Source organism: Pyxicephalus adspersus, chromosome 12, assembly GCF_032062135.1.
Source record: "Pyxicephalus adspersus chromosome 12, UCB_Pads_2.0, whole genome shotgun sequence".
NCBI lineage: Eukaryota > Metazoa > Chordata > Amphibia > Anura > Pyxicephalidae > Pyxicephalus > Pyxicephalus adspersus.
Genome location: NC_092869.1, coordinates 19,042,880 through 19,058,448, shown reverse-complemented (window position 1 = coordinate 19,058,448; position 15,569 = coordinate 19,042,880). Strand labels below are relative to the sequence as shown.

General features: G+C 35.7%; 1 protein-coding gene across 1 annotated transcript; it reads left to right on the top strand.

Annotated features, from left to right (window-relative positions):
- Positions 1-8,732: 8,732 nt before the first annotated feature.
- LOC140341745 (olfactory receptor 2AP1-like) lies at positions 8,733-10,064 on the top strand. The gene is made up of 2 exons (XM_072427619.1): positions 8,733-8,750; positions 9,096-10,064. The coding sequence occupies exons 1-2, from the start codon at positions 8,733-8,735 to the stop codon at positions 10,062-10,064; spliced, it is 987 nt and encodes a 328-aa protein (XP_072283720.1).
- The last annotated feature ends 5,505 nt before the right edge of the window (positions 10,065-15,569 follow it).

The window sequence follows — 15,569 nt, the reverse complement described above, 5'->3', positions numbered from 1 at the left end:
TCTTGTCTTTTTCCCCCTGAGCGGACGTTAGTTTACTGATAAGACCAGTACAACTAGTTTCAACATATTTCAATCATCTACAAAACATAACAAAAGCACAAAAATAAATAACTTCAAGACTCAGAAAAATTCTTCAGCTCCTTACGCCTATTGTAATGCATCGGGATTTCAAACAAGGGCTTTAAAAAGCCTCAAGTTAAACGCTGAGGAAACAGTCTGTGTAGACTAAGCCTAATATGGTCTAAGAATCTGAAATCTAAAATAGTAATTTTTTTTTTCATGTGTGTATTTAAGGGTTCTTCTTCTTTTACTTAGTTTTTCCTGAATAGCTGTTTACTGGTGTACAAATGTAAAGGATCGGATCAACAAATGATTATGGAATGTCAAACTAAAAAAAAAAACAAACAGCCAAATTTCACAGACTGAGCATGCCGAATTGCATGTTAATTTTTAGCACCTGTGTGCATAGTGATGAGCATATATAAGGGTGTTGTCTAACTTGCTTTTTTCCTTTGTCTTAATTTTATTTTTCAAGGAGGGGCTGTTGTTTTGTTTGTTTGTCTAATCTGTGTTGCTACATTTGATACTTTGCTTACCATTTAGCACAATAGCTGCTTTTGTTTTTTCAACTTTGAATTTTTCAATGTCTATTTTGCAATTAGTCAATGGTAATGCTATGTTATTGTGTTTGTGGCCATATTGTTTCATTTCAATAATATGTCTTTATTACCACCTTTAAATGTTTGTCCTGCATAAATATTTTCTAATTCAGTTTTCCACCCTTGATAGGTAAAAATTGCATATTGGGTTGGTAAGCATTTTTGGAATGCAATATTTGTTGGGCCATTTTTTAAATAATTTGGCTTTATATGGAAGTGTGGGTTTACATGTGTGTTTTTTTATTTTGTTTTTTTATTTTGCCATGTAAATTTTGTGGTGTCTGTGTGGTCTCTACATTTTAATGTGACCTTTTAGCAAATGTGTTTTTTTGTAATTGTTTTGTTTTGAGGAGTTTGTTTTTATGTCATCTCCTTTAAAATCTCCCAGGACCTACAAATTAAAAATTCAGTTATGCTTGTTTTTAGGCAGTTCCCTTCTATGATTTGTTTGACTGGCTAAAAACAGCACAATCGGCTTATTAAAAACCAGTTTGATGCGCATAAGTGTGCGCCAAACCTTAGGAGTGTGATGCTCATTGTTGTGCGCCAAGGCGTAACTGCTATGTGCGCGTGAATTGTGTTCTATCAATTGAAAAATTTTCCAGGGAAGGATTCATTCTTTTTTTTTTTTTTTTAGGTGTATATTGTTTGCTTTCCTCCACAAATGTATGTACATATACATATATATATATATATATATATATATATATGTATTTATGTATGCATTTACGTGTGTACATAAACATAGTGCTGGTCGAATAGCTGAGTGTTCGATTCGGAAGCTATTCGTTTGAATAGCCCTATATTTTCCGATCTGCTCCCCATCCCTCATTGCTCTTGCAGCCCTAGTGTAACTGTAGTATGTGTTCTTGGATAGAAATTCTCTATCCAAGAACACATACGAAACAGACGTTCATCTGCACTCACAGCTGATTGGAAGCACTCGCGTGCCTTCTCTAATCAGCTGTGATCGCAAAGTTCCCAGGGTCACTGGGCTGTACTTATCATCCCGGTGGCCATGGGAACTGAACTGCAGATGAACTCTCAATAGGGAAACTCTGTTGAGAGTTCATCTGCATTCACAGCTGATTGAAAGCACTCGCGTACCTCCAATTAGCTGTGATCGCAAGTTCCCACGCTCCCTGGGCCATACTTATCAATGATAAGTACAGTACGTTGACCGTGGGAACTGAACTCCATTAAGAGTTCATCTGGAGTTCGCTTTTTTTTTTTTTTTTAAACATATTTTTTAACAAAGTTGAATTCCGTGTTTTTCGGGTCGGGTCTGCCTGAATTCGAACTGCTGATTTTGGGTCCAACACTACAAATACAAAAAAGAAATTATAGGAAGAAATAGGAAGAAATAGGCAAAGATGATTTTTTGGGGGCATATTGCTTAATATGCTTCAAATTGAAAAGATTGCCTATTTCTTCCTATAATTTCTGATGTCATGGGCTTGGCTCCAAGCAACATTCATGGATCATATTGCTTCTGGTTAAAGGAGGAAACTACCTTTATGTGCTTCCATTACCAAGCTGAGGTGAGTAAGTCAATAAATAGTATGCCAAGGTGTAAAATGCCATTCAAACCTGCAGAAACAGCCTGAAAGGCTGGAAAAGCAAGAACATACGTGGATTTGTAAAGTGGATTTGTCCCTTAAAGTTTTAGATAATAGTACTATTTGTTTTATGTAAACACCTAAATAATGCATAAAATCCAGTATTTAATGAGCAAAATAAATTGAGCAACAACAGGACATCTGTAATTTCTAAAAGTGCTTGATCCTGCTTGTGAGCTTGGCAATCAATGTGGTTTGATGTTGTGCTTGGCAACCTTGACCACCTTCCATGTTGTGTGTTAGATAAGTACATAACACAGCTGGACAGCTAATTGACAACCTGCTTGGACAGCAAGTAGAAGTGTGTTTGTATGCAATAGGACTAAGATCAGGCAGCACAGCACAATGAGAACAAACCTATAACACTACTACAAATGAACAGAGGAGTTGTGTGGAAGCAAATCAACATGAGTGCAAATGTCAGACTAAAAAAAAAAAAAAACAAAGAAATAAAAACCATGAAAATTTATTCATAAAATGAATATGTACATAATACATTCAAACACCAATATGTGAGATGTGACTTTGAGAATGGGACAAAGGCAACGAGGGGGTTCGAGTAGCAGCTTGGAGTGGAAACCATGCAGACATTTGTACTCAATACTTGTAGAAAAAATGACACATTGCTGAACAATTGATAAACTACCTAAACTGGCATTACAGACCAGGCACAAAAACATTGCAGCAAAAGATGAAACTAACAATATAGAGGATTACAAAGTCACATCAATGCATACCATCCAAGTAAAAGTACTTGAATACGCCCCCCCCCCCCCCCCGCTCTCTCACACACACAAACCAGTCCAGTTAAATTAGTAAAAATGAAAATGCATATGTATTTATATGCATTTAAATGTATTTTGACATACACACACAAGTTAAATCACTAAATGTTCCTGATACATTTATTATAACATCTTTGGCAACAATCCTTTTTTTCAAATATTTGATTTCTATCAGGCCAAACTACAATGAAATTTGAATCAGATCACAAATGCTTGGTGACATTTTTTGACATTCATACTATTGTGTAATGACATATTATAAAGTTTTAATTAGTATATATACAGCTTGATCTAAATTAGTTAGCAGTCTTGCAAAGCAAACCAAAAAGTATCAAAACAGTGCAACAAATCTAACAATAAATAAATCAATTTTATGAATGAGTTTAATGTGACATAAAAATATAGCACTTACCCAAAAGAAGATGAAGCATTAAAGAATCAAATTGACCTGTAATGGACTGTAGATGCATACAAAACAGGGAGCAGGTGTGCGCTAATTTATTTCTATGACCTCACCATTGACAGAGCTTAACAGATCCTCCTGAATCGCGCAGCTGCAAACAAATTGCCTTAATTGGCATATTTTTGACCTCATTGCTCATTTATCAAAGCAGGAATCCGGCTGACAAGTGAAGGCGAGAGCACTAGCACTCGGCTCAGGCTCTGACTGGTTTGCGGAAATACGCCTCGTATATTGGCACGCATATACCTGCAGCAAGCTTACAATACAATATAATTTGAAATTTCCACCGCGCCCCTAGCGGCGGCTGTACACGCCATTGTCACCGGGAACTCTTGGTGAACGTCAGCGTAATCGCCGGGGGACAGAACGAGGAAGAGGACGCAGCCAGAGGATGGTAGGACACTGGAGGACGCCGATGGGACCAGGTAATTGTTTATTTTTTTACTTTGTTTAACTGCCCTGAGTCACACTCGGCTTACCGCTGGGGAGGTTAATCACCTAATGTTGATCCCACTTCTCCGGTCATCTAATCAAGACAGCTGTGGGATCGCAATTATCGCTGGGCGTCTGACGTCACACATACCATGTGGAAGCATTTGACAACAGATGCACCACACGAAGGCTTGTTTACATGGCAACGTTGTGTGCATCCTTTACTTTACTTAAGGGAAATCAAGTTTAAATTATATGCAGAGCAAAGGTCTCACATAGAGGTATGTGAGGGAAAAAGAGTAAGGGAAGCTTTTATGAGGGCTTTAGAGTTGTAATCCTCATTTTCCTTTTCCACAGCCTTCAGAGGCTGAGCTGTCATTTTCACTGAGAACTGTTTTACTTTTACAGACTTTTACGGACTTGGAAAAAAGGTGCCGGAATGCTGTTCCTGTGCGTTCAATGAGAAAAAAGCTCTGCATATATACATTAAACGTATATTTAACGTTAAATATCCACCTAGTTTTATGTGGAAGTAATTGAAGATCATAGTTTCCTCTTCGTGCGTATGCATATGCATATATGCATATGCGTATGTAATCTGTGCAGGGCTACAAAAGTTACTCCTCTTGGATCATAATTATGATTCCTGGCAAAATGCCAGTCCACCCGAGTCTTAAAATTACCATCAGTGATATCTTTGATACACTCGTAAATAGTGTTGGTGTTCGAATTCGGGTTGTCCTTATATTTGACCCAAATATGGCTGTTCGAATTTGAATAGACCTGACCCGGAATACATGGTATTCGATGGTAAAGATAAGGGGAAAAAAATGTGTTAAAAAAAAAATGTTTGTGTTTTTTTAACTTTTCTTTTTTACAGATTATCATACAATGACATTATGATTCCCCCAGCTGTGCAGCGGTGGGAATCTGTCAAATCGAATAGTGGGATATTCGACCAACACTACTCAAAAGTGCTTTTCTTAAGGGTTCTTTTTGTTTCACTGATATAGTGTTCTATATCAGAAAAACAAAAAAGACCTTTTAAAGCTTTTATAAAAATTCCATTGCTGACCTCATTCTGAAGAATGCTAATTGTCTGTATATACACAATAAACAAAAGAGTAAGAGACAACGGCCTTGTGATTTGCCAGGAGGTCGTGTTCTTGACGAACAAATGCTCAAGGTTCGCATGGTCACTGGGCTGTACTTATAAATGAAAAGTACCGCACAGTGACCGTGGGAACTGAACTCAAATGAACTCTCAATGGAGAATCTTCATTGAGAGTTCATCTGAGTTCGCCTGCACTTATCAATGATAAGTACAGCCCAGGGACCGTGGGAACCTGCAACGTGGACTTTTATGAAATTCGCAAAAATCAGTTTGTCGAAATTTTGCGGACCCATGGAAAGTTTAGGGAACTTTTCCCGAGACTGTCCGAGGCATTCTCGCTCATCCCTAATAGTCAACTCTGCACTCTTATATTGTTTTGAGATCTAGTGAAGATTGCTAATACTATAAAGATTTTACATTTTCTGATGATCCAGTGTGACATTACGCACAAATATATGCAATTGTTATATATTAATAAAATGCTTGCAAACTAACCTGTTAAATAATTTCACTGTAAATTCTGTCAAATGTTCTTTTTAGGCGATCTCAATTCCAGTAAAATGACTTGCTTCTTAATTTATTATACATGCTTATCAAAATGAACAGGCTTTAATGGAAATACATCACAGTTAAAGACACTTTTTAATTTGCCCTTTTGATTATTGAGGAATGATGAACAACTCCCATGGGGGTCAAATCTCTGAATCTTAAAGTTTGGGTCTAGACAGATTTTAAATATTTAAAATTGCCTCCGTTTCCCACTCTGACTAATAAAAAGCCATTGTATATTTATATATAGGGGATAGTCTGGCACAGAGTAATACTTACATTACCCAGTGGAAATGAAAGTATTTTTTTCTTTCTTTCCTTCTTTCTTTCTTTTTTTCTCCAAAAAAAAAATAGTAAAAAAAATTACAATTTTACTAGTTATATAGTACTGGATACAGTTTGGTAATTTGTGAATAGAGAAATGTATTCCAGTTGATGTGGAGTAATGTGTTAAAAAAGCATTATCTTTTGTGGTTGTTTATTGAAAATAAATAAAGTTACACATTTACTTGTATCTATATAGTTCCAGTGTCTTTTGTGCATGATAATTTGTATTCAAGTTCGGAGGGAAATGTTTAAAAAAAGCAATTATGTTGCTAATTTAATTAACTAAAAATAAAATTACACTTGTATATTACCTATATGATTCAAGTAACAGTTTTTATGTGTGAGTGAGGAATTTTACTCATTCTCGTTTTACTCATTACTCATTCATTTTGTTTTGGTTGATGTGTTTGCAAAAGGCAGTTTGCATCATTGCTGTTCAGTTTCCCCCCTCGAAAACTGTACCTTTGTGTGCCTATATAATTTCAGTAACAGTTTATGCTTTTGTGAACACAAATTATACTCAATATTAAGAGGATATGTTTGAAAATGTAATTTTGGTCATTACTGTATATTTGAAAAATAACAAAAAAATTAATAGCCCCAGTATTTTTACTCTTATAGTTCCAGTAACCGTTTGTGCATGGGAATTGTAATTTAGTTCAGGGTAGTGTTTTTGAAAAAGCTTTTTCTGTCTCCACTTGTACATGTACTATTTCTTCAGTTTATGCATTTGTGAATAAAGAGCTGTATTTCATGTTGAGGTGACACAAGTTCAGTTTCTGTTACCATTGCCATTCCCCCCACAAAAAAATTCCACTAACAGATTGTGGATTTGTGAATTTATGTTATTGTTTTTGCTTAGAAACTCAGTAACTGTATTTTTATTGTTTGTGCAGTTTGTGTTGTGTTTTTGCAGAAACACAATTATAAAAATAAAAATACATAATAAAAAATTCAGGACATGACTGTTGCTAAATTTCAAACATACTGAGAATTTATTAGAACTATGGGCAGAGTTAAAAAAATGGTACCAGTACTAGGCATTGGGCTGGTAGGGGGATGAATAGAATTGGCTCTTCATATACCTTCAGCACATCCAAACTGCAATGGTTCACAGACTGCAAAATTACAGACTTGACTCACATTTTTTAATTGTGATGCTGACCATCTTTTACAACAGCAGCAAACTAAAGATGTAATGAAATAGATGACCCAGCACGGTTAAACCTAAACCATCTCCTTCTCTAACCCTCTTCAAAAAAAAAAGTTAAAAGGAAATAAAGCTCTTTTTTCAGAACAATCTTTCAAGGCTATCTGTCTCTGCTATAATATCTAAGCAACGTTTTAGGTGGATACCCTCAAGGCCCTCTGTCTTTGCTATAAGACCTAATATTAGGAAGATCCCTGTAAGCCTTTCTGCCTCCACACATTGTATGCCTCATCTATCAGACCTAGAACCTTGATCTATTAAACACAGTGCTAAAACTCTATTTTTGTTAAATTGACACATACCCAATTTGTATGAATATAGATTATATCATTCATAGATTTTCGGGGTAGGGCTTCCTGTGATAGATATTTTTTGTTTCCCTGCAGCTCCGAATCCCTGCATCATGTATTGCAAGTTTTTGTACCTTTACACCAATGCATTGGATACATAAAATCATGTGAAAATCTAATAAAAAAGTAAGAATTAGAGGTTCTCTTTGTTTATTGTAAATCCTGCCTTATTAGCTCCAAGCTTTATCTCTTGCAGTTGCAAGAAAATGACTTGTGAAACACTGTATGGACCTCATTTTTTTACAAATATAAACTATACTTTAAAATTATGTGATGGGAAGCTGAGGATGTGTGGGTTGACAGCCGATTGGTTGGAACGAGGAGAGGAAGGCACACAAATCCCTTATTTTCAACAGGGCCCACCTTGGGGATGCAAAGAGCTCAGTTGTTGCTTACAAAAATAATTGAGCCTAAACTCATCCCACATAAATTGATTTTAGCTTAATTTCAGATCCAGACAAAGCTTGCTATGATTAGTCTATACAATGAGGGCTCAAGAAAGGGCTTACATTCTACTTTGATATTGGCTCCAATTTCTCTATATTTCATATATGGATAAAGAAAGTAAATATGGACCTACAGAGAAGTTAACATTTTTTTTGATATGTAGCCTTTCCAAGAATTGTCAGAATGTTCTGCATAATGACCTTATCCTATAAAGGTACAGCTGGTGTTTCTTTGCATGCAAAGTCTGCCCAAAAAAATAATAAATATATATATGAATAAAAAGGTGGGAGAAGCCAAACCACAACAAATAATAGGTACACCATGCATCAAATAAAGAAAAACATGTGTCATATTGATTACATCAATTTAGATATATACCATGCGTCTCATATAAAGATGCCAGATGTTGTAGTGATATTTACCTTTTTTAAGTATATATGGGCAAAGAATATCTTTCCTTTAAAAGTGCACTTATCTTTAAAAATAAAGTACAAAGTCAATGACAGAACAGCTATATATATAGCACCGGTGGGTACATTTCTATTCTCACATGTATCATTAAATATATTCAACAGAGTTTTTCAAATGGGAATTTCCCCCTCTGCTGCAATTCTCCAGATCCACCCAGTATTTACACTTTCTTTATAAATTGATGCTCATCAAACGTTGAAACTTGGGCATTCTATGCTCTACATGCTTTACAGGAGAGGAACAAATAACTTCAATACTGATTTTTTTTATTTCTCATATTATACTCAAATTAAAATTGTTTGGATTATGGACAATAAGTCTCTGGTAAGTAGAGTAAAATATGCTACAGCTGTTAATAGGTGACTTTGAAGTTGTAATGTTGTGATATATAAATCATGTATAGCTGCAAAGCTTAGTTCTATGAACTGGTGATGGTGAAGTGCACAAGCTATTCATTGATGCAACACAGTGAATAAAAAAAGCCAAAATATACCTTCCATACTTCTAGAAACACAGTCCTGACAAAATGCTAAGGTATACACCACAGTAAACCTGCAGTGAGCATTTCAGGACATTAATTGTTTTTTTCACAGTTAGCTTTGTAGCTGTATGTATATGTATGTATTCATTCTTCTTTTTTTGTTAATAGCAGCTTTGTTTCCATTTTAGAGACTATTGTCTTACGTAACTGATGACAACAATAAGACCATGGTGAAGGAATTCATTCTAGTGGCTTTTTCAGATTTAGCACAATTACAGATGTTACTGTTTGTCATTATTTTGCTGTCATACATGATCTGTGTCACTGGAAATATCTCTATTTTATTTTTTACTATAATTGATCCCATGCTTCATACCCCAATGTATACCTTTATAGGTACTTTTGCAGTCCTTGAAATTATGTTTGTAACAGTAACTATACCTAAGCTTCTTGATAACTTAATTTCAGGAAATAAAAGTATATCTTTTATAGGATGTTTCACACAATTATATTTCTTTAATGGATTAGGGATAACTGAATGCTACCTCCTGGCAGTGATGGCCTTTGATCGAGACTTAGCTATTAACAATCCCTTGCACTACTTATCCATTATCACTAAGGATGTTTGTTTTAAACTAGCTGGTGCACCATGGCTTATTGCATTTGCTATTTCTTTAATGACTACATTTTTCACTGCTCGCCTAAATTACTGTGGTCCAAACCACATCAACAGTTTTGTATGTGATGCATCACCACTTCAAGATTTGGCTTGTTCTGATCCTTTTGAGAGCAAAGTGGCTTTTTTAGTAGCAGCTGTTTTAGCTGTAGTCATTCCATTCATTATCATCATTGGTTTCTACATTCACATTATTAAGACTATCTTAAAAATAAAGAGTTCTGCTGGAAAGAAAAAAGCTTTCTCCACCTGCTCCTCTCATCTTACTGTAGCCAGTCTATACTATGGTACAGCCATAATTGTATACATCACACCAGTTGGAAGCCAAATGGACAAATTTCTAGCTTTGATATACACTGTCCTGACTCCATTATTAAATCCTTTTATTTACACCTTGAGGAATAAGGATGTGAAGTCAGCAATAAGAAAGTCAAAAGCCTTACTAACTGGTTTCCTGATTGCTAAACATCTAGATAAATAAAGTGGCTCATTTTTTTTCTTTTATTTATCATCAAAGAATAGACACGAATAGCACACCATGAGGTTTCCCAAATTAAAGTGTTACATATTATTTTCTAATCGCATGCGATGGATCAAGCTATCAGCGTCTGGTGAAATGCATTTGTAGAATAAAAATGCCTGTGTGAAATTCCAACAGGTGTTTTGTTAATATGTTTTTGAAAGCATTTTTGTTCTCTGGGTTAAAAAAAAATACTAATTTGTTTTTGAAAATATCTTATTTATATTAAAATAAACAAAAAATGTGAAAAATACTGGTTTCTTTGGCTACGTACACACATTCAATGGTTCTGATCCAATAATCAGCTCAGGGACGATATCAGATGAGAATCTGGCTTGTGTAAAGTGTTCATCGTCCTTTGTCCGAACGACCGTCCTGGCGGATCCACAGACGAAGGACGAACGATCGTAATACAAGTGAAGGGTAGAGAGTGCAGCCGGGTGCCACTCCATCATTCTACCTCTCTATAGAACATTGTAAAAGATCCTTTCCAACGACAATTATTGCACGTGTGCAGGTAAGCCTTTGTAAGCCGTTCATAGTACTGTTTCCAGCTGTTAAGGAATGACGCTGCTGACATCCACTACTGACAAAGGAGAAAGCAGTCTAAAATGTGTAAATGTGTAAAGTTGATTAACTTTACCCTTACCCATCTATTCTATCAACTTCATTCTACATTGCAACTGTTTCATACTATCGTAGAGTTATCAAACCTTCTTTGCACTTTTACTTGTAGTTTGCCCACAATAACTGGACACTTTGGGAACTTACCTGATGACAAAATTTCAACAATTTTTTTCTTTTTTTAAAATAATTTATTGTGTTATTCATTGTGCTCTGTGCTTGCTTGCGTACATTTAGATTTCACAAACACATAGGAGCTGATTTATCACGCGAATGCACATAAGCTCCGCTCAACTTGACACGACGCATTACAGCAAGCTGAGGCCGAATGCTAGTGCCCTTACCTGCCAGCTTACAGCATTGATAAATGAGCAGTGGGGTAGAGAATTCGCCAACTAACGTGATTAATTTCAGCTGCGCAATTGAGGTGGGTCTGTTAAGACTAGTCAATGGTGATGTCATAGCAATCAGTTAGCGCAGACCTGGTCCCTGTTCTGTGTGCACCTACAGTCTCGCTTCATTTATAGTTAGATTGGCTGCAATGGTTGTTTTCATATGTATTTTTGGACTGCTTGCAACACTGCAAACTATTTCAAATCAATCTAATATATAATATATATATATATATATATATATATATATATAAAAATATAATATGTCATGTCATCACACAATAGTATGAATGTAAAAAAAAATGTTCAAAAGCATTTTGGATCTGATTCAAAATACATTATAGTTTGGCTTTGGAGAAATCAAATATTTGAATAAAAGATTGTTGCCAAAGATGGTATAATACATGTATCAAGGAACATTTAGTGATTTCACTTGCGTGTGTATGTCAAAATAGATTTAAATGTATAAAAATACATATGTATTTTCAGGGGGGGGGGGGGTAATTAAGTAAGTTTGCTTGTATGGTATGCTTTGATGTGACTTTTTGTAATCTTCATTATTGTTTTTTTTTTAATAGTCTGACTTTGCTTAATAAGCTGTGGTTTTCTTTTAACATACTTCACTCATGTTGATTTGCTGCCACTGTTCTACAAAACTCCTCTGTTCATTTGTAGTAGCGTAATAGTTTTGCTCTAATTGTGCTGTGCTGCCTGATCTTAGCCCTATTGTATACAAGCACACTTCCACTTGCTGTCCAGACAGGTTGCCAATTAGCTTTCCAGCTCAGTTTCATGGTGATGGAAGGAGGTCCTGGTTGCCAAACACAACATTAAACCAAATTTATTGACAAGCTCACAAGCAGGGTCAAGCACTCTTAGAAATTAACAGATGTTCTGTTGTTGCTTAACTTAATTTTGCTTATTAAATACTAGCCTGTATGTATTATTTGGGTGTTTACAAAATTAAAATAGTTACAGTTTAGTAGGTTAGGTTGAAAAAAGACATAACTCCACTAAGCCCAATCACTAGGAAAATAAACATATCAAAGATATAAAACCCTTTTGGACATAGTTGGTCCAGAGGAAGGCAAAAAAACCCTGGTACTATTTGCTTCAATAAGGGAAAAGAACCTTGCCTGATTCCATGAGGCAATCGGATGTTCCCTGGATCAACAGTCTCTGGTTATATTCTGTACTTCTAGAAAAACATCTAGCTTTTTCCTAAAGCAATCTATTGTAGTTGCTGAAACTACTTCATAAGGGAGTCGATTCCACATTTTCACAGACCTTACAGTGAAGAATCCCTTCCTTATCTGGAGATTAAACTTCTTTTTCCCCAGAGACAAATGACCCCTTGTTCTTTGTAATGATCTCAAAGTGAATAATTGGGAGGAGAGTTCTCTATACGGACCATTTATATATTTATACAGGGTGATTATATCCCCCCTTTAACGTCTCTTATCAAAGGAGAATAGATTAAGTTCAGCTAATCTCTCCTCATAGCTGCAACCTACATCTTGTTAATAAATACAAGTCATCAAGTCAAGATAAACCTGTGTGTATAATTGATTTATTGGAGGACTAAGGATACATTATTATTTAAAAGAGGTAACAAGTTTAAAATGTATGCAGAACAAAGGTCTCCCTCCATCCTCCAGAGTCCAAAAACTGTCCACCCCCCCCCCCTTCCTCCTCCTCCAGTTACTGTGCCAGACCGTTCCCCCAAAGAGCACTCCATACAGAGGTATGTGAGGAAAAAAAAGTAAGGAAAGCTTTTATGAGTGATTTAGAGTTGTAATTCTCTTTTTTCACCTTTAAAGATTTTGTAGAATGCCATTGCTGCACTCATTCTGAAGAATGCTAATTGTCTGTATATACAGAATAAACTTTATAGTTTCTGTTGATTCTGTTACACACCTGGCATGCAACTAACTATATGTACCAATTAGTTGAACACCTAAGCTGCATACTAAATCTGGGTCAGTGATTTAGAAGGTAATAAAAGTAACAGATTGTGCAATCACATAAGCAGTATTTTTAAAAACTTAGTCTCCCAGTGAAAGTTTTGCTTTAATTGCCCACCCATTAAACCTCCTTGTACCACTAACCCTTTCTGTAACCCCTGATCCTAATGCTAACTCTTCCTAATGTATATGTAACTCCTTGTTTGCATAGTCAAGTCTGCACTGTCGTATGGTTTTGAGATCTAGTGAAGATTGCTATTACTATAAGATTTTGCATTTCCTGATGACCTAGTGTGACATTAAGCACAAATATACGCAATCTTTATATATTAATAAAATGCTTGCAAACTAACCTGTTGAATAATTTCACTGTACATTCTGTCAAATGTTCTTTTTAGGCACTACCAGTAAAATGACTTGCTTCCTAATTTATTATACATGCTTATCAAAATTACCAGGCTTTGATGGAATTACATCACAATTAAAGACACTTTTTTATTTGCCCTTTTGACTATTGTGGAGTGATGAACAACTCCCACGGGAATCAAATCTCTGGATCTTAAAGCTTGGGTCTAGGCAGATTTTAAATATTTAAAATTGCCTCCCTTTCCCTCTCTCACTAATAAAAAAGCCATTGTATACTTATACATATATAGGGGATAGTCCGGCACAGAATAAAACTTACATTACCCAACGAGAATGAAAGTATTTCTTTTTCTTTCGTTCTCTCTCTCTCACCCTGATTCATCAATGAAATGCGTGTACGCTCGACGTGCGTATGTACGCGCCGGTCAGCAAGCTCTATTACCGGGAGTCGGGGGCAAGTACTAGTGAACTCGCCTGCTAGTTTACTGCAAAGATGACCAAAGAACTCGAATACGCCAAATAAGGCGATTAATTTTCAGCTGAGTGATTCAGGAGTAGATGTTCACCTCAATGATGAGGTTATAGCAATTGATTAACGCACACCTGCGCCCTGTTCTGTGCGCATCTCCAGTCCATTTTACAGGTCAGATTTTTTTGTGTAAGTGCTACTTTGTTACATTCTACTCAATCACAAACTTGCTTCTTTTATAGTTACATTTGTTGCACTTCTTGTTACATTTTCTTTTGGTTGCAACACTACAAACTAATTTCCATCAAGCTGGATATACACTAAGTAACACTTTCAAATATGTCATCACACAAGAGTGTAAAAAAATATGTGAACAAACATTTGTGACCTGATTAAAATTTCATTCTAGTTTGACTTTAGAGAAATCAAATATTTTAGTAAAGGATTATAGGCAAACATGTTATAATACATGTATTAAGGAACATTTAGTGATTTAACTTGTGTGTGTATGTCAAAATAAATGTAAATTATTTAAATGTATACAAATACATATGCATTTCATTTTTTCCACAAGTATTGAGTACAAATGTCTGCATGGTTTCCACACCAAACTCCTACTTGACTCCCCCTCGTTGCCCTTGTCCCATTGTCACATATTGGTATTTGAATGTATTATGTACATAGTCCTTGTCTGAATAAATTGTCATGGTTTTTATTTATTTTTTTAATATAATCTGACATTTGCACTTATGTTGATTTGCCCCCACACAACTCCTCTGTTCATTTGTAGTTGTGTTATAGGTTTGTTTTCATTGTGCTGTGCTGCCTGATTTTAGCACTATTGTATACAAACACACTTCCACCTGCTGTCCAAAACTGGTTGTCAATTAGTTGTCTAGCAGAGTTGCATACTCATTCTAACACACCTGATGGTAATGGAAGGAGGTCCAGGTTGCCAAGCACAACATCAAACCTCATTGATTGCCAAGCTCACAAGCAGGGTCAGGCACTCTTAGAAATTAACAGATGTTGTGTTGTTACTTAACTTAATGCTCATAAATACTGGAGTGTATGCATTGTTTAGGTGTTTACACAAAACAATTAGTACTAGTATATCAAACTTCCAAAGCCAAATCCACTTTGTGCCAAACATTTTCTTGCTTTTCAATCCCTTCGGGGTGTTTTTGCAGTTTGAATGGCATTTTAGATCTTGGCCCACTATATATAATTGACTTACTCACCTCAGCTTGGTAGTAGAAGCACATAAATGTTGATTGCTTCTTTTAACCAGAAGCAATATCATCCATAAATATGTATAAGTATATATACACACAAAAATGAATAAGTATATGTACACACATCTAAATGCATACATACATGTTTGGCTTTATGTGCACTCATGTCTATACATACATGAGTGCATATGAAACAAAACACACAATATACACCAAAAAATACAAACTTATCTTAATGAGGACTGTGCAAAAGGGCGGTGCATTTTTCAACTGATAAAACAGTTCAGGCACGCGTAGCGGGTCCGCCGTGGCGCACAAATATGAGCTACACGCTCCTGAAGTTTGGCGCACAACTGTGAGCTACATGCTCCTGAAGTTTAGCGCACAACTGTGAGCTACACGCTCCTGAAGTTTGG